The 26,839-nt window shown below is 38.7% G+C and overlaps 1 protein-coding gene across 1 annotated transcript; it reads right to left on the bottom strand.

The window, feature by feature from the left end:
- TAMALIN (trafficking regulator and scaffold protein tamalin) lies at window positions 1-24,895 on the bottom strand. The gene is made up of 8 exons (XM_063426021.1): window positions 24,701-24,895; window positions 12,376-12,425; window positions 11,624-11,678; window positions 7,000-7,102; window positions 4,523-4,616; window positions 4,085-4,151; window positions 3,617-3,683; window positions 1-2,080 (listed from the first exon to the last, which is right to left on the bottom strand). The coding sequence occupies exons 1-8, from the start codon at window positions 24,878-24,880 to the stop codon at window positions 1,644-1,646; spliced, it is 1,053 nt and encodes a 350-aa protein (XP_063282091.1). The 5' UTR covers window positions 24,881-24,895; the 3' UTR covers window positions 1-1,643.
- Between the last annotated feature and the right edge of the window lie 1,944 nt (window positions 24,896-26,839).

The raw sequence follows: 26,839 nt of genomic DNA, 5'->3' as shown, positions 1-26,839 counted from the left end.
GGGGGGGGGGGTCCTAAAATTAAACATTAAAACTATATTGCAGCCATTACACTAGGGAAAAGTGTGAACTTGGGACAAGTCATTTGTTATCCCATTTTTCAGGAAAAGTGTATTTTTAAATAACTTCAGAACATGGATGGACTATTTATTTAATGTGGCATTCAGGATATAGCTTAAGACATTCACGCTGGGTGTGCCAAAGGCATGGCATCTTTTTACAGTTGGAGCAAACCTGTCCTACAACAAACATGCAGAATTACAATTCAGCATTGCCAGATGTCATCTGCACAGCTGCTATACTGATATGAATACACAGACAATGCATTCAAATATGGGCCATACAATGTAAACACCATACAGGGAACAGATATAGCCCTGCCAGCAATATTTATGAAAAGCATATTAAACCATGGGTGTGCCTTGCCGTTGCCTTTGACAGGTGGCTAAAATGTATATGGTCTAGCAAGAACTGGCACATCTGGCTGGTGTGTACATTTAACTTCGGGTCAAAATGATCGGGTAGCATAAATGGTAGTTACTGAAAATGTGGCGACGTGTTCCTACAATATAATCACTTCCTCTGATACCCAATTGATGTAAAATCTTTCAGTTGGAAGGATTTACAATGTATTGTTAAGGCCTGGGAAGAAAGCCTGTTCCACGCTAAATGCAATCTACAGAAAAAAATATTTGAAGATGCTCAGCGACTTCAAAAGACAGCAATTTTGTTTATGTCTATGGATGTGAGGTTTTGGGGTGATTTCCAAAATCTCTGCTTCACTTTAAAAGGAAAATCACAGCCATCCACCATGTTTCATGACTCCTAGGTTGCCTAAGCAATACTGTAGATTATATACATGGAACATGGAAACTAAATGGGGGCATTCACTTTCAACAATGCTGCTAAAGTCGGAGTGAACACTTGCCAGACTAATCTAGAAAAGCAAAGAAAGATCACCCACTCTCCCTAGACCGAGCTTGTTTGTATCACGGCATTGGCTGGATCATAAAGAGAATAAATACACAATACATCAAGTCTCCAGTTACATCCCCCTGGCATAAACAGAGTGAAGGCACCTATGGTACAGAAGAGGATTACTATAGACCAGGAGTGGCCAAAAGTGCAAGTATGACTACCATGATGCCTTGCTGGCCTTAAAGCTGCAAAACATCAATGGAGTTGTAGTTTGAAAAACAATTGGTATCTGACTTTGGCCTATGCCACTAAGGCTGGCTGGGCATTATGGGTAAGTCTTCAGCAGCAGGAATGGCATAGGTTAGCATACATTGGTATAGACCCCAAGTTCTAATCAACTGCAGACCTTGGGAGTAATTCTATATTAGGCAAAATCCAGCATTGCCTTGAAAAATAATCAGACTGCTCACTAAACCTGCTGGCAGGAAAACTCCTGTGTGAGCCTTTGAACACTTGAAAACATCAGAATAAACTGCTTTTTTCATAGAAAAATCTGGAGTTTGGCAACCATTGCCTTGCCAAACATTTATTTTCTGGTAAACTGCCCAAACACAACATATTACAATAAAGTCTAACAAAAGAACTACATGGCTTTTCACTCTTTTTACAAAAAAAACCAAAACAGGGAACAATAAATAAATAACTTAACCTCTTTTATAATGTTATGTTAAAGAGGACTGGCCTCCTCTTCTAAAGATCTGTTTAGTCCTGGTATAAACTTCAAAAGTCTTTTCCGAAAACTTTTGTGCTTTTTCCTGGGAAGGGACGCAAAGTTATTCTGTTCTTTTGGCTTGTCCCAGGTTGTTCCAGAGGTTCCACACTTCACACTAGAGCTGCGAGTAAGTGTTGACTTGTAAGGCTTGCCGTTGCTTTTGCTGCCAAGACCATTTATCTCATCGGTGGAGTCCGAGGTGAAATAACATGTCTGATATACTGCTTCTTCATTGTCGTCTGTGTGGCTGAGGCAGCTAGCACTGCTACATATACTCCCAGCAGCAAGAGAGCCATTAAGGGGGTCCTTCCCAGACACGGGAACAGTTCCATATATGTAAGAACGCACCGATTCTAGAGTGTCATACACACTGGGATCCTTCACAACTATACCTAGAAAATAAAATATGAAAGGCATTAACTACTTCATATGCATTCATGGTGACATGCCCCCAACTGCAATTCTATCCATTAGCCATACATAAACTAAGAGGTTGGCAATATTTGGTCCACACACTTTCTACAATTAATCCCAGCTAAGGGTGGAGGAAGATATTACTAAACTACTGAAGGAAGGTTTTTCCAGATCACGGGAACTGTAGTTAAAATATTGGCTGGAGAGAGACCTGCCTTAAAACCCACTCCGACAAGAAAATCAGTGTTTATGCTCTCAGAATATTTGCAGTAGTGCTGAATACTTAAAAGCAGCGATGTTTGCGTACTACATTTCCCAAGAGGTCAGACAGCCACAAGAGTGGCAGAGAGGGTCCCTGCAACAGGGGAAATTATTTTTTTTTAAAACCTTGGGTTTTAATTTTTGCTATTACTTATAGGCTGTACGAAAACGTATAAGTGACCAAATCAGTGTTTACCCCACATAAGCCCCATTACAACCAGTATAATAATATTAATACATTTTACAAAGTCAAAGTGCGCGGAACCCTCTGTTACAATAGGCAGCAATCTGTAATTCTGTGCACATATGAACTGATGTAATGGCTTTTGGAGTGCAGTTATTAATGCTACACAAGAGAATCCACAGAAACAAAACATTATGTAAACAATGCGCTGAAAAGGAGGAAGAAAGCAGATGTAGGGAGGATCGTTCTGTGCTTTATGGACAACTTCCTCATCTTCTGGCAAAACAAAATGCAGAAGAGGGACAACATTAGGGCCAGATTAAAAGGAAGTAATCCCTTTAAGGACTTTATTGTCAATAGAAAAAACAATGACAGGGTCCTAAAATGCAGAACACATTTATGAGAACATAAGCGAAAAATTGAATACCTCTTAAAACCGGAAGTCATTGGCATGCAACTTTCAAAATAATAAAAGTAACCCAAAGATAGTCTACATTACAACATACATATGTTTCAACACCATTTGATTAGCAAGGGGAGCTTGACTTTAAATATTCCTGCCAGTTTGCAGACTCTACAAGAACAAGCTCAGCACATTATGGGTGTCAATCTCCGTATGTAAAGTTCCTTCTAAAAACACATATAATTATTCTGCACCTTCAGAGAAGCTTTATTCATGAGTAAACATGAATGAAACAACTGTGCACACCAACATACATAAGTCAGCCCATTAATGTGTTTTCATTGGTAAAAGCAAGATTATCTACAAGACAGCCTACCACAGTCAATAAGGATTTCTTTGTGTGCATGTACCCAATCACAACTCATACTTGTGGGTTAGAGAGTATTGAGTTCACATGAAGTCCGTGAGCTAGTGGGGAGTGTGTGTGACATTTTATTAAGGAACAGGAAAGTTGCACACAAGCTCAAACACTATCATAAACTCACGATGCACTACACAAGAAAAAAAATAAGATGGGCTCTGTTGGGTCGGTGTACCTAGATAATTAAGTTATGGAAGACTTAAAGCTCTGCTTCAGAATATAAGTTTGACAGAAGTGGCACTTACCATGAAGCAATCTCTGTTCCTGGACCATAAGTGATCGATATTCTTCCCATTTTTCATACAATGTTTGCTGCAAAAAATAAAAAAATTCAAATATGGGACATGAGACTGTGTATCGAGGCAGATTGATCAAATATAAAGATATTACTAAACAGTATCCACAAAAGGGTTGACTATACCAGTATACAAAAAGTTTTCAAGGCACTAACCACAGATTTTTAAATCAAAGTACTGATGATAAAAGTTGTTAACAGTATTTACAGAAGTTAATGAAGCCTCAAAGTAAATTAGAAAACTAAAATTGGAATTAAAGTACTCCCCCTAAAGCACTTCTCTCAGACTGGGAACTTGTCTACCCAACTCAAGCAAAGATTACAGAATACCAATAGACAGACTTAAATATGCCTAACTCACAGTATAACAGTACTCCACTAATTCAGATGAGCTGAGGGAAACACACACACCACTGACCTTCAGATATTGTAGCCGTGCCTCCAATTCGGCTCTCCGGATAGCAGATCCATAAACTGTCTCCAATCTGACAAGACAATGGACAAGTCAATATAAGACAGTGCAAGTTTACACAGGAACTTTACAGTGGAAGTCATTTTAGTAGGAAAGATAACAAACTTTACAAAGGAATCAACTGGATAACTTTCTAGTTAAACTTGGGAAGTGTGCCATCTTTAGAAATTGTGCTGCATCCTCTATTTGGATTGATCTTTTTGACACATGGTGATATACAAGTAAATAAAAAAAAAAACCTTGTATATAGGCCAGATTCATGCGCAGACAGCAAAATTGCTTTAATGAGCAAATTTCATGAAGGAGAACCCTCAGAATGTGCTCTGAGACTGCGGATTTTGCTACCAAGTGGGAAGCCGGAATCTAAAAATCTATTTAATTTACCTGATTGTGTTCCCAGAAGCCTTGATCAACTCTACAATATCTCGGTGTCTAATTCCATCCACATTGAGGCCATTAACTCCGGCAATTATATCACCTAAAAAAAAATTAAAAATACAAAAATAAATTACATTGTGCAGTAATATAGATCACCTTACAATAAGATCAATCATAGCAGTTTTTTTTGGGACATTTATTTAGCGACAATATATTCCGCAGCGCTTTACAGTTATGTTTATTCACTTGACAAATTAAGAGGTGTTCTATATTTTACTAAGTCACTGTTTGTCAGCAAAAAGAGTCCACTGTAACTTTAAAATCTTAAGGCGAGTCAAAATTGCCGTACAAATGAAATGTTCTACATGTTCGGACCATACTTGTCCAAGGAGGGCCAGTAAAGTGAGTGCCAAGTTTGTTCTGCAAAGCACAGCACTGCAGCACATGTTGGAGCTCTAAAATAAAAGGTGTACTTCTCCAACTCAGTCCTCAGTGATTCTCTACTCCCCCCATCCAGACCACTTTCACCGACACAGTGGGAGGAGATAAGAGTTCGAGGGATAAAATGAAACTGCCTGAATACTTCATTGAATTTCCTGAACTCTGCAAACATTTGGCAACTTAACGTAAAAGTGGGAACATTATTTTATACTCTATCCAATCCAGCATGGACACAATTGGAGACTCTTTCCAAATCCTTTGCTGGAGTGACTCATTTCCTGCTCAGAACATGTTGTATAATGTAGAAAGGCAACAGGGACTCCAATAGAAGGCGGGGGGGGGGTTCTCCTTACATGCGTTTCACATTAACACAATGCTGTTCAAAGGAACACATTTTTAGCCAAACAAACACTGGCTATGGATGGAAGATTATATGCTTAAAAAATAGTAATTCAAACAGATTGAAGGAACCTTTGATCAGTAAAAAATACAAAACATAACAGGCAGGATTAAGTTTTAGACACAACATGTTCTTGCAGCTTTAGACTACAGCTGCAGCAGCAGTATAATGGTTCCAAAAGTCCATATTTAGAGACTGCTGTCTCCTTCCAGGAGCTAAGGTCTAAAATAACATACCTGTCCAAGATCGCTTAAAGGAAATCTTCACTGTGACACAGTAACTGATTAACAGCATTCACAGTATTGAGCAAATTCTCTGTTCTAAACCGTGAATTGCTGCAATTTGACAACTAAAATGTTAAACATATGGGGGGATGGGGGCCTCCAAATCTATAACCGTAAACAATATTTTGCACTTCGGATGCCATGTTTCTCTATGATTAGTGAATACACCTCCCTTAAACTGTGGAAAAGCCTATCTTCAAACAAAATCTAAACACATTGAGACATGACAGCCTGTCTACTAAACCAGGATATTTGAATAGGGAAGGATAATGGTGAACAACTGTATGACATGAAAATGGGGAAACAAACATACATAGTAGGGTAGCACTATCATAGTATAATTTTATATAAGGGGCCAACAAATTCTGCAGCACTGTACAATAGGTGGGCTAACAGACAAGTATTTGCAATAAGACAAGTTGGACGCACAGTGTTGATTGCCCTGCTCCAACGAGTTTATATTCTAAGGATATTAGCAGGTAGGGATTTTTTCCCCCTCCTTAGGTTTTGGTATTCGTATATTTGCCATAACATCCATTAGAAATAGTGACTGCACCACAAGATACTTGCCCACTTGTAACTGCGTTCATTGTTTGTATTCCAATATCTTTGTATTTAACGCCTTGTGTGCCGTAATAAAAACTCCTATGAATCCAACCGTAGACAAATTCTTTAACTTCAATCAAATGAATGCCAAAAAGCATAGCGAGAGTGGGTTGGTGGGGGTTGGGGAGGGATGTGTATCTGATCATTTCTGGTGAAACCATAATGCATATTTGTAAAACATCCAAAAAAGTTAGCATATGTCTCATTGTCAAGAAAACACAACCTAAAAGTGACAATAGGTTAGCATTCAGGAAAAAAAAATGTGCTGACAGTGAAATTCTCTAGTAAAAGTTGCTGACAAAGCTAAAAATAAAATGAAAAAATTTGAAGGAAAAAAAAGTATGCATTGCCTGTCAAACTAACTGGTGGTTAAGGCAGACATGCAAAATACAGAGCGTTGCACTGATAAAGATTTGCAAAGAAACATTTGTTTTGTGGCTTATGAACATTTCAGAGATATTGCTGTTACAGGAAGTGTTTCTTAAACAGGAAATTATATTTTCCAAATAAACCATCATTCTGACCCATTTCATTTTTAAATGGAACAATAGAAGGTAAAATTCTAGTTACAGTAACATCATATTTAATGGCTTCCTGGTGAGGCTGGCAGAACTATCAATTAACGGGAGGAATGCAGATGACGCTTGCAGATCACATGATACCCAATACAGCCCAGAAATATTAATTGATATATATATCCAATTACAGATTCAACCCAATCTAGAACTAATGGTTGGCAAAAGCAGACTTACCAACTTTGAGACCGCACAATTGAGCTGGACTTCCATCATGTACCCGACATACAAAAGTAAACATCTCAACTGCATTCTTGTCTTGATGATGCAATCCATAAGTCTTTAAAAAAAAAAAAATAGAAAAATAATGTTATCAGGACATTCCAATATAAGATGCGTAGACGTGAGCTTTAAAGGTGGAAAATAATGTGGAATTAATCTTGTTACCAGTGTAGGAACAGTGTATACTGGCTAGAACACCGATTTATGCCACAGTAAAATTTAATTTTTCATCCAGTCTTAACTTATTTATTTATTATTGCCATTTATATAGCGCCAACAGATTCCGTAGCGCTTTACAATATTATGAGAGGGGGATTTAACTATAAATAGGACAATTACAAATAAACTTACAGGAACAATAGGTTGAAGAGGACCCTGCTCAACTGCTATCTGCTCTATGATGTTATTAACCTGCAGGTACATGGACAGGTGGACAGAAGTGGTACTGTTTCATGCCACACTAATGTACTAAGGTGAGAATGCTACACAACATTTACAAGAACAGAAGATAAAGGAGGTCAATGCTTGGAATAAACGTGATAACTGGCAGACAGCATTAACGTATCCGGTGCAAGTCACCATTACAGGGGATTTTCTGTAACCAACACAAGAAGTGCTGACTTTTACTATAAAATCCTGTGATAATCAAAAAAAAAAAAATAGAAAACAAACTTTTTTTTTAACACAAGAAACATCCAATTATGATAAGAGTCACAGTTTATTTTTACCATCACCACAGACTGAATATGTTGCAGCACACTATATATAAAACAGGAAGCTGCTCTTTAGAGTTACAATGTCAATCTGAACCTTTACTTCAGTACCAAGGCTCCAAGATAAAAAGTGCCTTAGCCATGTAAAAAGATCATTGCAAAATGAGGAACAGACACGCAATGCAAGGACATGGGTGGAGATATTTTACTTCCAATTTATTGCAGTGTCAAGACTCCGTTGCACAATAGTTATTTCCCCTTGATTACCTCCAGCTTCTCATTGGTGTATGTTTTTTTTTGCATGTTATACAGGAACATAAATAGCAATTTGTATATTATCTCTCTATAATTACTTTACAGAGCCTCAAAAAATAATGACATAAATATAATACTGATTAAGTTAAGAAAACAGCCTTAAAAAAAAGAACACCCACTTAATTCCTCCCAGTGACATCATCAAAAGAATCTACTGAATAAATAGGAGGGGGGTTGGGTCATGGCTCCCTTATCGGAAACCAAGTTTATATTGTATGTGTATAGTGTAACCAATGAGTTTTGGCAGAACAGAGTTAAAGGAACACTAGTGTTAGTAACAGGGGTCAAGTCCTGAGGAAAAAAGTGTGGGAACTCACCAAAGATCCCCCCCCCCCCAATTTTATTTTTTTTTAAATTACACTCCTATGCATATAGTGCAGAGTGTGTATAATAAATGTAGCGCTTTGTAGTGAATGCAGAGTATGAATAATGAATGTAGTGTGTTTGCAGTGAGTGCAGAGTGTGTATAATGAATGTAGTGTGTCTGCAGTGAGTGCAGTGTATATAATAAATGTAGTGTGTTTGTAGTGATGGTAGAGTGTGCATAATGAATGTAGTGTTTGTAGTGAGTACAGAGTGTGTATAATGAATATAGTGTGTTTGTTGTGAGTGCAGTGTGTATAATGAATGTAGTGTGTCTGTAGTGAGTGCAGTGTGTATAATAAATGTAGTGTGTTTGTAGTGATGGCAGAGTGTGTATAATGAATGTAGTGTGTTTGTAGTAAGTGCAGAGTGTGTATAATGAATGCAGTGTGTGTGCTGGATGATGTGTGTGTGTGTTTGTGCTGAATGGTGTGTGTGTTTGTGCTGAATGGTGTGTGTGTTTGTGCTGAATGGTGTGTGTGTGTGTGCTGGATGATGTGTGTGTGTGCTGGATGATGTGTGTGTGTGCTGGATGATGTGTGTGTGTGCTGGATGATGTGTGTGTGTGCTGGATGATGTGTGTGTGTGCTGGATGATGTGTGTGTGTGTGTGCTGGATGATGTGTGTGTGTGTGCGCTGGATGATGTGTGTGTGTTGGAATGTGTGTGTGTGTGTGTGTGTGTGCTGGATGATGTGGGTGCGCTGGATGATGGGAGGAAGCATTTTTTTTTTAACTTTATGTGTGTATATTTTTTTTATTTTATTCCCCCCTCCCTGCTTCTTACCTTGTCAGGGAGGGGGGAGATCGCCTGGTGGTCCGGTGGAGGGAGGCAGCCGCTGCACACAGAGACCATCACACGATGTGTTCCTCTCCAGCTCTAACTCTCGCGAGACTCGCCTGTGCGGAGCGTTGCCATGGTAAACCGTGGCAACGCTCTGACAGCCGGGTCTCGCGAGAGTTAGAGCTGGAGAGGGAACACAGCGTGTGATGGCCCCTGTTTGCAGGTAGCAGGGCTTGAGTCCTGCAGGATCACTAGCGGGAACGGCGTTCCTGCTTTGGAAAAAGTGCAGGAACGCCGTTCCCATGCGTTCCTGCAGGACTCGAGCCCTGGTTAGTAATACAAAACTATATTCCTAGTCTAGCACTACAGTGTGCCTCTGTACATCCCCCACTCAAAGCGTGAAGAGGTCCAGCATTGTTTTACATTGCAGGGTTAAGGGGACAGGTACACTGCACTCAGATTACTTGAGTGAAGTGGTCTTGGTGTCTATAATATCCCTTTATTCATTTTTTTTTTTTTTTAGAGGCGTCTGTCACTGTAAGCATTAAAAATCCTTATATGAGACAATTGTTATAACAGGAAACATACAAAGAGACGATCACAGCTGGTCATGGAAAAACCTGACTATCCAAACACTCCATAGAAGGTGGTACCTGGCCATGTCCTAGCAACCAGGACCAGAACCCGTACAAGCTGAACACAGCACCAGATGTTTGAGCTTCGCGATTGTTCAGCAAACATAAGCTGAACTAGATATTGGTTTTAATAATAGCACCCACAAAAACCTTACAGTCATGACTACTGCATGTACGTGAAATAGAAAACTCATTTACAGGCAGTGCTATTAAGCAGCCAGTAAGGGGTTTTCACATTTTAACCACTTATTTCACCTTCTGTCTTCAAAAGGATTCCTATGCAGTTGTATTAAAATAGCTCCTGATTTTATTTTTAATTTTTTCAAACAAAGTGTGAAAGTTAAACAGGAAATATTTAGTCAGGACAAAAGCACACACCAGTTTGATTGAATAATTTCAATTTAGTAGCCAACCAATAATCGGGTTATAAAAAATTTAAAATAATTAAAGGAACACTATCTGATCAGGAACACAAAACTGTATAAACCCCATGTAGTCACCCCTTGCCTCCCTAAATATAGTAAAATCTTACTTGTATTAAAATCAGCAGCTGCTGGCTCTGCCCCCCTTTGCCTGGGAACTGCCTCTATCTGCTGACATCAAAAATGGCGGACTGAGCCAATAACAATGACACCCCACAGGATTGGCTGAGACTGTCAAGGAGGCAGATCAAGGGAAGAGCCAGCACATGTTAAACACAGCCCTGGCCAATCAGCATCTCCTCATAGAGATGCACTGAATCAATGCATCTCTATGAGGAAAGTTCAGTGTCCGCATGCAGAGGGTGGAGACACTGAATGGCAGTGCGGCACTGCCATTCAATATATAGAGGAAGAAGCTGTATCTCAGCTATCTGAGGAGTGGCCAGTGTATTTATCACTAGGCTGTAATGTAAACACTGCATTTTCTCTGAAAAGACTGTTTACTGCAAAAAGCCTGAAGGTAATGATTCTACTCACACAACAAATTCAATAAGCTGTAGTTGTTCTGGTGACTATAGTGTCCCTTTAAGGCTTTGAAATCTTCTCACTTGCCATCACAGAACCAGTTTTACAAAACCTACAAACCTCGCCATTTTGTACTTGTGAATAACTCCACAACTTGCTGCACAGAATATCCAGTTGCTTTGTCATTAAATCCACATTAGTGAATGATCTATTTAAAAGAACATGGGCAGGCTTAAGGAAGACAAATGCAACCTGACCAGAGCTAGCAGTGAAAGGATGTATAGCAAAAAAAGTGACAAGAGGAAGACTGCAAACAAAAAAAGTGGTAAATTTGCTCTACATTATTGCACTAGTTCTTAATTAAAGGGACACTATAGGCACCCAAACCATTTAATCTCATTGAAGTGGTCTGGGTGCAGTGCCCCGGTCACACATTGTCCTGCAACGTTAAACATTGCAGTTCCAGATAATTTGCAATAATTATCTTGCAGGACTAAGATTGCCTTCCAGACAGCCACTAGGGGCGCTTACCTGGTGGCTATGCGACTGTTTGCTGACTGTGGACGCTCTCACGTTCTGCATGAGGACATGTAGCTCCGTAAAATCCCCATATGAAAGCATTGATACAATACTTTCCTCTGGGATGGCCTAATGCACTCACAGTGCTTGCACATTTGACCCGCCCCCTTTGGCAAATACGTATGAGTTAACCCAAAGATAAAAATTTACATTACTTCATGTAAACCAGCAAACAATACAACACAAACATAAAAGTATGAAACTTTTAATTTTACTTTTTTTTTTAATTCATGTATTTACTGTACCTGAATCTCAAACCCAAACGTTTCTGAATCCTCTTTTTCCAATGTCACAATTTTTCTAAATAGGAAAGGGGAAATAAAATAAAATTGTCAAACGGTCAATGATAACACCAGCAGAGCAGAATACATTTCATATTACAAGGGGTTATTTCCATGGCAAGTTCATGCAAATTTCTGTGGAATCTAACTTCTCTAAAACCAGTGGGGTATACCGCATATTTAACAATTATCCGCATTGTTCTTTCAAAAATATTTGAGGCCTTGACTTGTCAAGTAAAAGTCACAGAATTTGTCCTTTTTCATTCTCTTTGCATGAACAACACTTTATTGTAGCAATAATAAAGGGCAAAATATGCAAGTCTTTTACACCGCTGCATTGAGGGGCTTGCTTGCGTCATTACTACTTTGTCATTAATGCAGACGGTCGTCCAAATACACAATGGTATCATTTTATTACCCCATTTTAAATTAAGGATGGCTCAGTGTATTGTCCACCATTTCTTACATTAGGAAGTGTTCTGAACGTTCATGTTTAAATCTTCCACTGCACTTTTGTACATGTGGAAGGGACAAGGGATAAGCATTATTTTGCTTTGAGTGAAGACAAGCTAAAATAACAACAATGTGTGAAAAAAAATAAAAGTCAAGTGATTAGTTACCTAAACAATAGATTGACATCTCAACTAAAACAGTTAAAGTGTGGACAGAGGTAACCAACAACAAAATGAGGACAGAGGTAACACCGAAAACCTTACCTCTGATGTTCAGATGGCTGACTTATATTCTTCCAACCCATTGAAGATCCCTTAAAGTAAAAAAACAGAAACAAACAGGTTTAAGCATATAAAATAACTAATACAATACTAACTACCGTATTCTATATACAGTCAATACTTATATGATGACATTTCAGGCACAAATGTATTTAATTCTTTCCTAATAGCATTTGTATCAAATACCAGAATATTTGATACAAATGGAAATTCATAGTTTAGTTTTCTTTTATATTAATTGGGTATTTTCTAACTGCAATAAGTGACAGATCCACCTTAAAAACACCAAATTATATCCGCACCATCATCTTTGCCGAATATACAGGATAGGCCAAAATTCAGAGTAGAATTTGACAAGTAAAGAACGTATTTGTTAGTAGTTAAATTATCCTATTGCAGGTGCATATAACGGAGTTTTGGGAGGCTGATCATGGGTAATTTCACGAGGGAGCGACTAGTAAAAAAAAGTGGAATTATAGTATCAAAACTGAGACAACCGTTTAGTGAGTTGATAATTTCAATATCAGCTGGCCATCATGTTTGCCCGACCTCTAAACTCCTGATTACTACCTGTGGGGATGTCTGAAGGAGCGGGTGTATGTGAACAAATTGCTACACTTTAGAAACTCAAGCAGAATATCAGTGCAGCAATTCGAGCGCTAAAGCCTCAAACGTTAACTAATGTTATAATTGAAAGAGTCCAACTTTTTGAGGCGGCAAATGGAGCTTACTTAAAATATGTAATCTTTTGTACCTAGTCAAACAAATCTCCATACGTTAAGCATTCTTTGAATGCAATATCATTAAAATTGGTTCATTAATAAACCCCCCCCCCCCCCCAAAAAAAAAAAAAAAAAAAAAAAAAACTTATTTACTCCTCAAGCCCTACTCTGAATATTGGCCCACCCTGTACTAATCCTTAAAGTGATTACCGTAATATCAAATGGATTAAGCACAAACTGGCAGCCAGACGTCTATGAAAGTGCTAATCTTCAATAATCCAGACAGTACGATTGGCTGAATAGGTCAATCAGGGATCAGACATTTTATATATGCTAAATGGCTAATTGTGTGCAGATTTGTTTGTACACTTACTGACACGATCCCTATAGAAATGCAATATGAAAACTTTATATTTTTAATATTTTTCCACTGTGCAAGGCAGTTGGGGATTATAGTTTAGTGCAAAGATCATCTTTGGCATGCAGCAGGTTAAATTAAGCACAAAACAATGGTTGTCAAAGAAAAAGGAGGGGGAATGAACAGGTGGTCAAAGTAAAGAATCCTTTCTATTGTGCAGATAGCTAACCTAAAAAAAGTGACATCCAACATATATGACAAAAGCCTCAAAATTTGCATCTATTGCACATTCAGACAATGCTTTACATGAACAGGATTCTTGCACGAATGCCATATATTTCCATGTATTAACATACATCCAATGCACAAGTTTATGAGAAGAACCATTTATCTTTCAAGATCCTGTGTCACAAAAAGTCTTTCATAACCTCCAGCTTATAGTTTAATAACTCGCAGTGGATTTCAAAAGACAATTTCTACCATTGTGTGATCAGAGGTTCACAACTTGAATCGAGCGTCACATATTTTGGGAAAAGTGTGGCCCTTATAAATGCCCTTATTATAAATGAATAGGGGCTTTAAGTCTTAATGCAGGCGTGGGCAGGAATGGAAGAAATAAAAACGTGAGAATACTTAAAACTGAACATGAGAAACTGTCAACCACAAAACAACTATTCAAATGTAGTTGGGGACCCAAAATTTGGATTTAATTTTGCTAACTGGAGACTTTTGCTAACTGGAGACATTTACTAGGCATAGCCTAAAACTCCCATAATAACAGGAAAACCATTACAAGATCCGTCTACAATGGTAATACACAAGAAGTTCATTCTATGTTTGGAATCCTTTACAATGCAAGTGCACCCTGTTATAAAGGTATTTATAGGACAACATTCAAGCATCAAAGTAAAACCTATATGTTTAGTGATTGCTCACATATGTAGATCATATAGAATGCTCTTGATTATGCATTAACGAGTTTGGTAATAACACCTGTATTACCCAGGATATACTTGAAAACGATAGACCTCTCAATGTATCCTTCCAGGTAAAATATTTTATAAATAAAATTAAGTAAAATAAAAGTCTTGATAAAAGTACCTATGCCAGGATTTTTGGTAGATTGTGCTTGTCCCTAGAGTACACAGAGATGAAATGAGTCTTAGAAAAACAGCTTTAGATCAAAACAGTCTGCAAAGTATGAGGACCGGTCGTTACAAGAGACAATACAGCTACAGTTGTCAACAGTGACATAGCAACACTTAAAGAAAACAGTTCTCTTTTCCACAAAGGTGCTAAACCACAAACAAGCAAGCTTGAGTCCCAATACAATAGGATCAGACTGACTGGGCAGAAGATTATCTGATCTCCAAAACATAAAATACACCTCCAGGCCACCTGGCTTCTGTTTTTCAGTTATTTACTGCAGAGCTAAACCCGTATGGCTTTTCAAGACCAGTCTGACCAGTATCCACATCGTAATGAAGCAGAAGAACTTCAACGGGAAAACCCCATTGTAAACAACATACTCCCCCTTCTCCTTGCTGGATACACTACAGCAAACGTGATCGCTTTTGTTGATACATTAGAAAAGTTATTTCACTGAAACTATGAACGCCCAGCTTTGTTGGGATTGCTGAATTGTAATGTAGATTTGTGAAAAGGAAGGGTACCTTTATCAGGAGTGGAAGATTTACTGCTTATTGCTTTATGATAAATTATTTCCGGTTTGTCTGAAACACAAAATTTGTTCTTAAACATTGCAATACACTACAGATATGGACATAAGGGGATGTTACACATGGCCTGAAATGCCATGTTTGCAAGGGTTGCACCTGTGGGCCAGCAGAGTCAAAGCTGGTATACCAAGTATTGCTAAAAGTACACTATGAAGAACTATAAAGACTAATGTAGTGGTTATAGTATCCCTTTTATGGGCCCATAAAAAGCATTGTTTGAGAAACCGCAATGTTTTACGTTTGTCCAAGAAAACGTCTAGTAGCGGTCACACATAGTCAATAGAGATGCTTCCTCCTCAAGACCTTTGAACATCATATAATGAGCATTGATACTGAACACTGCAAACCAATTGTGATTTTTTTTTTATAAATAGTTGGTGTGTCTTAAGTTATTAAAAAAATAAAAAGAGTTCCAGCTCCTATTGTCAAATGTTTCTTCTTAAATGTTAAATAGCATTTAAAGCAACAACATAACAAAATGAAGCCATAAAACTACATACACCTAAATCAAATTCCAACAATAACTTACCAGAACCCTTTCTAAAGCTTTGTAGACCACACTGCTAACTCATTGGAGCCTCTGTTAAACAGATCTTGTTTGATATTTCCCATTGGCCATGGTAAAATGCCTTAACTCAACCATGAAGCAGGACGGCAACGATTTACATGCCACAGTTTCTCCCAAATCCCAAATGATTCTGAAGTCACCCACGGCAGGTAAAGAGATCAAGTGTTTGTTATTCTAAATGTTTATTTTGAGACCAAGACGTGTGCGGGGATACGGTTTTTGTTACAAGTTTGTAAATAAAACACACCCAGGTGGCAATTCCACTAACAGCAAATCCTCAAAGTGTCACAAATGGCAGGCAAAGGGAGAAATGGCAGGCGGGCTTTAAACGTATTGCAGCAGCTGTTAAGGCTTCCTTGTAGAAAATGTCACATTAAAACGAAATAGAACAAATTCGGATCCAGTGATTTCTCATCAGAGCAACCACCAGATCCAAGTTTATAAGCCATCTGTTCCCCACAGGAAGAACCTTAAAAGCTTACACAAGAGATAATTAAATTGTATTAACTGAAAGACACAGGGTTTGACAAATTAAATCTAATAGGGGGGAGAGGGCGGATCGATTGGTCGAGCCACACTTACAATACAGGTGTGATTTACACAAGAACAAGACAAACAATGGCCTTTTGACAAACAATAGGAAAGAAACGAACACATAATTAGTGGGAAAAGTTAATTTGAAGGATTGAAGAGTTGATAAAGAGTTTAATAAATTCAAATACTGAAATGAATGCTTTTTTTTTTTACTGGAAAGGCAGAGCATGGTTTTTGGAGTAAGATGTGCAATACGCAAAGCTCGGTGGTAACAGACTAAATATTGCACACATCAGGCTATTTGTCCAGTCCTGGACCTTACATTCTTAGACTACAATAGTGCAATGGATTTTATTTTAATACACAGCAACCTGTCAGTGCTGCAAAGCTAACTGTACGTTTTTGAGGCATATCATTGAAATTCTAATAATGACTTAAAAACAAAATGTCAAAGCACAATTTCTCCCAGGACACCAGGTAACTTTCCCCCCAGCACAATTATAGGTCTTAAATATTACACAGGGCTTTTCATAATGGTATTGATGATTTGGTGACAATGAGGCAGAAAAACAGCATCTGTCTTTTTCAAAGTCCACTCACGTGGGCTTCTAGTAGCTGACAATAAGTTATGAAGTGCATTAACCCCTTCAGTGTCCAAACTGAATAGCATGTGTGTTCCAACAATGCGCTGATGTGCATTTTAGCTAATGCAACACTTTCCAAGATCTGGCACACTTCTAACAAAAAAGGTTAGCTCAGCAACACACTGCAAATGGTCAATGGGAACTGACACAGGACTGGATAGGAAGCTCATGGGAGCCAAAAACCCGGCAGAGAAAGCGGTGGCTTCTGTTTTCCTCAGTAGAAGCAGAAGTGTGAGTGTGTGGGAGGGTGTAGGGAGAATGGCAATTATCACAGTTGTGAGTAAATTGGGGCCGATACATTGTTGCTGTGTGTCCCACAATGCAGAAAAGCCTGTGCAATGTCTTCTATTTATCACAAAAACATAACAGCTTTGTACGTGCTTGCAAATATAAAAAAGGAGCTCCTATTGTATATTTATAGATAAAAAAATTTTTAATGAAATACAAGAAGTGTCACCTCACATAAGGGTCGCTTGTGCCAACATCACTCTGCAGCTATGATTAATTGCAGTAAATAAGCCGTTCAAGCTGTGGACATATGAACCGAGATGGCAGGAGCCAATTTCATCAGCATCCGATGTAGAACCCAAAAACTGACAAAAGATTATCCACAAACAATGGAAAATTTAGGCCGGTTTAAACAGAGCCAACGTCACTGATTTTCCTGGCTGTTGGTTGGACGTTGTTTAAGACTATATGGCCAACAAATTCAGAAAAAGAAATGTGGGTAACTAAAATAGAGAGAAAATGGGACATCGTGAAGGAACAACTATTCTTACTTTAAAATATGTTTAGCAGCTTGGCAAGTACCCCCTGTACCCACTCTGGAGATTAGTCTATAGTGTTTGTTACATACAGAAATGTTTGGTACATATAAATGAAGAGTATAAGGAGAAACTGGACAGGAAACTGCTCTGAACTCCGAAAATGAGTGAGTTATGCAAGTTTCATCCCCATGGCAGACACCAGTGGGAAAAAAATAAATTAAAAAAATAATGATATTACACATATACACACACAGTGTAGATTGGATTAGCCGTATTAGTCCACTAGACAAGATGCCAAAATACCAGAGTACTGCAGTATGCAATGATACCTTTTTAAGGGACTAACATAATATTTCAAAGACAAGCTTTCAAGAGTGTCCCTCTCTCCTCAGGTCTGAAGCAATACTGATCAATCTGATCGAGTTTAACACTTAAAACAACTGATACGTGTTAAACTCGATCAGACTGATCAATTTTGCTTCAGACCTGGGGAAGAGAAAAACTCTTGAAAGCTTGTCTTTGAAATATTATGTTAGTCCATTAAAAAGGTATTATTGCACACGGCAATACTCTGGTATTTTGGATGGATGCATGAATATAGATATATACACATCATAAGGGGGGGGGGGGGGGGGACACCAGCCACTAATATTCCTTACAGGTATTCTATGAGAGTGTACCTGCTGAGACAAACAAGCTTTTAAATACAGGGTGTATTTTACCCGATTATACTTCATACTGAGATGAGAAAAGATGTGATAGAGGCACTATCTCCCATTGTTTGTGGACAATCCTTTATGGTTCCTGTGATGCTTAACCCCTTAAGGACACATGACATGTGTGACATGTCATGATTCCCTTTTATTCCAGAAGTTTGGTCCTTAAGGGGGTTAAAGAACATAATTTGCTTCAGCAATGCCTAATGATATATCAAAACACCAAAAGGCCGTCATGGTCATGCTCCGATTAAACTGAGCATGACCATGGCTCTTTAACAAATGAGTTGAGCCAACACATAGTAGGTGTGAATACTGCGTTACATCACCAATTTTTATTCTATATTATACGGTCTCCATGTTTGTATTTACATAACTAATATCAGAGATGTATACACCAAAATTCTTCAATGCATTTACAGCTAAAAAAGTAAAACCTAAAAATATTTTTTAATTTCTCCATGTGCAGATTTGGGTGTAAAACTGATTTTTTTGTTTCACACGTATTTTTGTTAATCTCTATTATCATACTTGCCCATTATTCTTGAAAAGCAATAAACTTACTTTTTTGCATGATGCTGAAGGTGCCAGAAGATTATTCCAGCATCACAGATTGTGTAGTAAAGCCTTAGATTTGACCAGAACTGTTAATGTAACTTCTTCGCTGCATATAAAGCAGACATTGTATTATGAATCCATTTCACATGTACTTCAGTCCTCAACACACTGCTTACTAACTTTATTTCCAGTTAAACGAATATTACTGTATGTTCCGTCAAATCATTTTAACGACACTATGCCCCCAAAAGTTATTTGCTACTGGTGAGAAATGGATGCACCTTACAGCAGGATGGTTGTGGAACAGAGCACAGAACCAATTGTCTAATTCAGTGGTCCCCAACCCTGTCCTCATGGCCCAACCAGCAGTCCAGGATTTATGAATTTCACTTTTGTATTCAAATTGAGATACTGAAAAAACCTGGACTGTTGGTGGTCCATGAGGGGACCACTGGACTAATTCACAATGAATTACCAGAAATGGAATAGTTTGCTTTTAGTCACAAATGGGGACTAAATATTTAAATATAAATTAAAGGATAGTTCAACCACTTTATTAACATCCACAAGGAGGATGAGGGGATTATTCAATGGCTAAATAGAAAGCCACTTGTACAAATATGCCAAATACGTACTGGGAAACACTGTCAATCCCCAACTGTAACCTGTATCTAAGAATTGGCTCAATATGATTTCTAAAGTGAACAAGCAGACTGCTACCTGCTTTTGCAACAGTAGAAAACCACACAACTTATTTTTTTCCAAAGTTTGCATTAAAAGCGTTTATATTGTGGTATTCGATGGAAATTAATTTTCTCCCCATGACTGCAAACACTGAGTGGCCACTCAGTACTTCACTATGAGATGCAATGGTTCTCTCAGAGAAGTACTGTATAGGCAAATTTAGGCAATCACTGCACGTGCGCTGAACGTCTGCAATGCTTCTCTTTGAGAAGCATTTGATCGGACACAAGATATTAGGTTTATGACTTTGCAGCAAGTGGATCCCACTGCAGTGAAGAGTCTGGCTTGATTTCGGATTACAGGTAAAATTGAAAGGATTTTTTTATTTGAGTTGCTGCTAAGGTGACGGTGCCTAAATCTACACTTCTCAGATAACACAAAAGGCTTATAGTGGTCATGGTGATAGGATTATATATATATGTATATGCAGTGTCTTAGCTTGAAATTCTGCACATTCAGAAATATAATCATAAGATCACATTTTGGGACAATTTACTTAGGCAGCCGAAAACTCTGTTCCGGGCGCCCTTATAATTCTGGGTAGAAATTACATTAGACACAGATGTAATTATCTTCTCCCTTGTAGGCAGCGCACCTGCAAGGAGAACCATTGCTCTCCACTGCCCCAGGCCCCACCGCTTTAAAACACTTAAAGAAAAAAAACTTCCTACTCCATTGCCGGCCTTAAAAACACAATTGCCCTATAAGATAGCTAAACGGACAAATAAAATCATTGAGAAGCATTTGATTGGGCCTCCCGAGGCCAGGGGTGTCCTCTGACAAACGTGGAGATTAGCATCTGGAGCTTTGCCTGGCACTGTATTATAGGCATGTTTAAGAACATTTTTTGCACTTTTTTTAAGAAGGGGGGGGGGGGACCTAGTTACTAATGCCCACCAAAGCATTGCAAATTACAAAGATTTATTTTAAAAAGTGTTATGGTAACCCTTTAAAACTATTTTAGTTTCTTTTCATTATAGTGTTCCTTTAAGGCATTTTAGATGGCATATTAACTATTCTAATCTTCTGTTAATTTCAGAGGAAACATACTAGACCAAAATTCAGTTACCTTCTGTTTGACCTGCTCCAACCTCCCAACCCCAAATGTCAGCAGGCATCTGGCCATTAGCAACTTGCACAACAAGACAGCACAAAGTCAGCAAATGTGTGCACTTGTCGTTTACTCTACCGCTCCAGAGGATTAGGGGTTGTCTGAATGTCTTTGCTAATTTCCTAATTGCCATTGTTTATCTCTGTATCAAGATGACCAGAATACAGACACTTCTCTTCAACCAATATCTACTGTACATACAAGGAGGTCAGTGAACAAGATGGCACAACTTAGAGCAAAAATGCAATTCTGTTACAAAGCAAATATCATTTGATCGTTATTACACGATTTTACAACAAAGCATGACGTTTTAAAAGAGTCAGCTGTAGTGCACACCTCCACTGTATCTCATTTACAGGAAGTAAAGATAATCTGGAACAGAACCTGGTTAGCAGCACGTCCCATAAACATGGGGGGAAAGATACACTATAGGTAAAACTTAATATAAACCCGTGGGAAAACTGTAGTTTCTAAAAACAGCTTTCCATTAGCTTGTGGTAACATAAGGATGGTGCTATAATGCAAATAAAATAAAAGCACCTGTCTCCAATGATATTCTATAGGAATCAATGTATTTATACACTAACATATTTTGCCAGTTCGTGTTTCCTTACAAACTAGTCTATTAGAATTAATATGTGGTTCCCCTGCTGGGAAAATTACCTGAAGCACTGCCCATCAATCATCATTTACAAAGTGATGTCTCACTGATCACAATATTTGAGGTTCAAAAGTAAAACTAAATACTAAAAAATATATATATATATATATATATATATAAAAGTTTTTTTTTCTCCTTACCTTAGCAGCCTATCGAAGTACACAAATAAGTAAATAACCAGTCCTTCATTTGATAGTAAAATGAACCTTGCAGGAACTAGCTTTAACTCAAACAGAAACTCGATATTCCAGTTTCGTGCATTGTAGATGGCTAATTATTTGCCTAACTGACAGCTTGTTATCTCAGGAGCAAACTAGGAGTCTGGCATGTAAATCAAACAGGTGTAACTCAGATAAGGAATAATGAAACTAGACTAACACTGAAAAGGCAACTTTAAGATATGCCTTCTGTTATTGGATCAGTCATTAGAGTCTTTATCAGGGCTCTTATGGTACATTTCAATGATACTTTGAGCTGCTCAACCACATCGTCAGACAACAGGACATGCCAGTTAGACAAGAAAAGATGAAGATAAGCAGGTGGCACAAAATCTAGTACTCCAACAGGAATGAGTGGTGAAAAACCCAAACTTCAGCAAAACTACTAGTTGAGCCACAGCGACAACCAGTGAATTTCACTTCCAAGATGCACCTATCAAGCACATGACAATGCCAATACAACTACACTCAATGGCAAATATCGTCTTTATGGTACTACCAATGTTGCAACAAACACTTAGCATTATGGGAAATCACACAGTATTTGGGTGCAGGAGCACTTTGTGAGAAACTGCCTAATTGCATTGCAGTTGCCCCAATAAGGAAGGGGATGTTAAAATGTGCTACCGTCAACGCCAGCAAAGTGTAAACAAAGAATATTTCAACCTGAGATTGATCTTCTCAACCACATTTTTGTGAATGGCAGCTTCATTAGTAATTGCAAACATTTCATTGAGATTATCAAGACACATGCAGTTAATTGTTGCAGACCCGGTACACATTGACCGAATTAGTTGTGGCTTTTCAGAAGACTAACAGTTTATCTACATATTGCCGGCATTCTAATATTCTTAACATTATGTAAGCCATTCGGCAATCTCAGGAATGGCTGAAATTTCACCTATCAAAACTAAAAACTAGGAAAACGAGTTCCGGCAGTATTTGTGTCGCTCACTGGTTATCTAAGCCTTACAATATCCCAATAGATACATTCAGCACTTTGCTATGTAGTAAATAATGTGGGCGCATTGTTAGAAAATGCAAAGCAGCCTACCAGTGTGCTTGTTCCATGCACTTGCCACATGGCAATGCAGTTTTAACAACCAAATAAAACATCACCTTGGCACAGATCATTCATTATAGTATAAATGGATAATCCCAATATCCCAAAATTTGAAACCAAATACGAAAAAATTAAGTTGTGTCGGGGTTTATAGACTGGCACATAATTAATGTGAAATATATCCTTATGTTTTGCAATACAGTTCTAAAGTCAACATGTTTAACATTCATAACCTTTAACATCTGCTAGAAGGTATTAGACAATTGTTAGCCATTATCGGAAGAAATAACATTGAAAACACTTTTTAACTGTCAATGTGCCAGTATTTGGTTTCCATTAAAATGCTAGATATTTTTATTTTTTTTAAGCAAAAATGCTCAATTTGGTTATCCTATGCCATTATCCTGCAAGAGGTCTATGATAATTAACGTGTAAGAGACTATTATTTAACGTGTAAGAGACTATTTTATGCTTCACTAAGCAATATTTGAGTAATTGTAGCTTCTGGCTGCCTTTCACAACTCAGTGATCTAGGCACCAGTCTGACAGCAGATAGTTTGTACTTTACATACACTGCACATTAATCAGGGGTTTGTTATATATCCCTTCCCTTTTATCAAAGTGACTTCAAATGGGGGGGGGGGGGGGGGGGGGGGGGGAGGAAAGCATCTTCCCAGACTAGTAAACAAGCATACTCTGGAAGGACCAGTTTACAGCTAATGGCTAGGGAGGTGAGGAAAGTCAACACCGATAACAGCTATACCATTAACACATTAACAGCCATAGGGATCAGTTACAGAAGTACTAAACCCCCTAGAGTTACTGACTACCAGAAAACACAAGATGTCACATGATGAATAAAGCTATAGTTTGACAGACAATAAAAGGTAGACCACTTATTACTAGCATCTAGATATAGCAGTAATATATTCTGCTGCACTTTACAATTATAAAATAGGGATATTTGACAAGCAATTCACATATGGAACAAACAAGAGGCAAAGAAAGTCCTGCTCACATACATTTAGGCGTTAATTAGGTATATGTCACCAACATACGCCACAATGTTGTACAACAAGATGTAGAAATTAAGCAATTGTAAACCACGAATAACTATGGTCACTTACATGATACTGTATCAGTCAATTCAGATACTGGCAATGGAATAAACCAAGCATTTACAGATAGCTGAGATTTATCAGTGTCTTGGGACAGGGTAATGATAGCTCCCTATAAATACACACACACACACACACACACACACTTTATTTCCAACACAGTGCTGGGTATATATACACAACTGGAGATGAAGGTGGGTGGGGGTGTAGATCTATATACACGTAGAGATATTTATATAGACATCAAATTATATGTTTTCGAAAAGGAGGAATTGAAAGTTAAACAGTGAATAATTTAAAGGAAGCAGACATGAGCTGCTCAGGTAAACCGGCTGAGGGAGAGAGCAGGCTTGTTCGCATTACAAGCAAAGAAGCTGCACACTCCACATAAAAAGACAATAGTGCTTTGAAAACAATGAGATCACATCCCCCCAAGTGGCGGGGGTCCTGCGGTTTAACCCTTGCTGGGTTTCCAGAGAGAGAACCCATCCTATAGGACACCAGAAGACAACAGAACGTGGAACCCGGGGACGTTCTAGAACCCAATGTAGCATTAATTGTCCAGAGGTTGTAATTACAGAGATACTCCGGATACGTGAATCACTCTAATCCATGGTAAATTAACCCCTCAATTCCTGGAGGATTTCATAACACGTGTCAGGATAGGCAGTGAGTTAACCCAGAACCATGGCAGCAATCACCAGGGTCTCTGCCATCAATCTCCACGGGAAGTATTGGTGAATTAAAATACTAATAATAAAACAGCAGCAATTATTTGTGAATTACCTTTTTGGTTCTAGGGAGAGTCCCCCCAGACACCGCTAATGCCTTGTACATGTCTGCTGTCCGGTAGGTGTCCAGAGCCGCATAGGGGTCATATTTGTCCCTGTCCCTATAGATCGCCTGGTCCGGGGGTGAAGCATACTCCTCCTTGTGCTGTAGCTTTTTGAGTCGCCTGAAAGTCATGCTGTCATCAGTCCAGCCAGCGAACACTGTGCTGGGAGCACGCCGAGGCCACGGCTTATATCAACTCCCGGGGGCGGGGCCAGCCAGCTAGGACACGCCCCTCCACCCTGTCTGAGGACAGCGCAAGCTGGGAGCACGTGTCTGCCACATCTAACACACAGTGAGGGTCCTGCTAGTACAGCTGTATAGTCCCCAAACATAAACATCAGGTACTCACAGAGCTAGATAGCCCTCCAAACATAAACATCAGGTACTCAGAGCTAGATAGCCCTCCAAATATAAACATCAGGTACTCATTGCACGGTAGCCCTCCAAACAAAAACATCAGGTACTCAGAGCTAGATAGCCCTCCAAACAAAAACATCAGGTACTCACAGAGATGCATAGTCCCCCAAACATAAACATCAGGTACTCAGAGATAGATAGCCATCCAAACAAAAACATCAGGTACTCACAGAGATGCATAGCCCTCCATACATAAACATCAGGTATTTAGAGCTAGATAGCCCTCCAATTCCAAATATAAACATCAGGTACTCATTGCTAGGTAGCCCTCCAAACAAAAACATCAGGTACTCAGAGCTAGATAGCCCTCCAAACAAAAACATCAGGTACTCACAGAGATGCATAGCTCTCCATACATAAACATCAGGTATTTAGAGCTAGATAGCCCTCCAATTCCAAATATAAACATCAGGTACTCAGAGCTAGGTAGCCCTCCAAACAAAAACATCAGGTACTCAGAGCTAGATAGCCCTCCAAACAAAAACATCAGGTACTCACATAGATGCATAGTCCCCCAAACATAAACATCAGGTACTCACAGAGCTAGATAGCCCTCCAAACATAAACATCAGCTACTCATAGAGCTAGATAGCCCTCCAAACATAAACATCAGCTACTCATAGAGCTAGATAGCCCTCCATACATAAACATCAGGTACTCACAGAGCTTGATAGCTCTCCATACATAAACAGATACTCACCATCTAGATAGCCCTCCAAACATAAACATCAGGTACTCACAGAGCTAGATAGCCCTCCAAACATAGACACCAGGTACTCACAGAGCTTGATAGCTCTCCATACATAAACAGATACTCACAGATCTAGATAGCCCTCCAAACATAGACACCAGGTACTCACAGAGCTTGATAGCTCTCCAAACATAAACATCAGGTACTCACAGATCTAGATAGCCCTCCAAATATAAACATCAGGTACTCAGAGCTAGATAACCCTCCAAACATAAACATCAGGTACTCAGAGCTAGATAGCCCTCAAAACATAAACAGGTACTCAGAGCTAGATAGCCCTCCAAACATAAACATCATGTACTCAGAGCTAGATAGCCCTCCAAACATAAACATCATGTACTCAGAGCTAGATAGTCCTCCAAACATAAACATCAGGTACTAACAGAGCTTGATAGCTCTCCAAACATAAACAGGTACTCAGAGCTAAATAGCCCTCCAAACATAAACATCATGTACTCAGAGCTAGATAGTCCTCCAAACATAAACATCAGGTACTAACAGAGCTAGCTAGCCCTCCATACATAAACATCAGGTACTCAGAGCTAGGTAGCCCTCCAAATATAAACACCAGGTACTAACAGAGCTTGATAGCTCTCCAAACATAAACAGGTACTCAGAGCTAGATAGTCCTCCAAACATAAACATCAGGTACTAACAGAGCTTGATAGCTCTCCAAACATAAACAGGTACTCAGAGCTAAATAGCTCTCCAAACATAAACAGGTACTCGGAGCTAGATAGCCCTCCAAACATAAACATCAGGTACTAACAGAGCTAGCTAGCCCTCCATACATAAACATCAGGTACTCAGAGCAAGGTAGCCCTCCAAATATAAACATCAGGTACTAACAGAGCTTGATAGCTCTCCAAACATAAACAGGTACTCAGAGCTAAATAGCCCTCCAAACATAAACATCATGTACT

Source organism: Pelobates fuscus, chromosome 1 (genome assembly GCF_036172605.1).
Source record: "Pelobates fuscus isolate aPelFus1 chromosome 1, aPelFus1.pri, whole genome shotgun sequence".
In the NCBI taxonomy this organism is placed as follows: Eukaryota; Metazoa; Chordata; class Amphibia; order Anura; family Pelobatidae; genus Pelobates; species Pelobates fuscus.
This window is presented reverse-complemented; position numbering and strand designations above follow the sequence as displayed.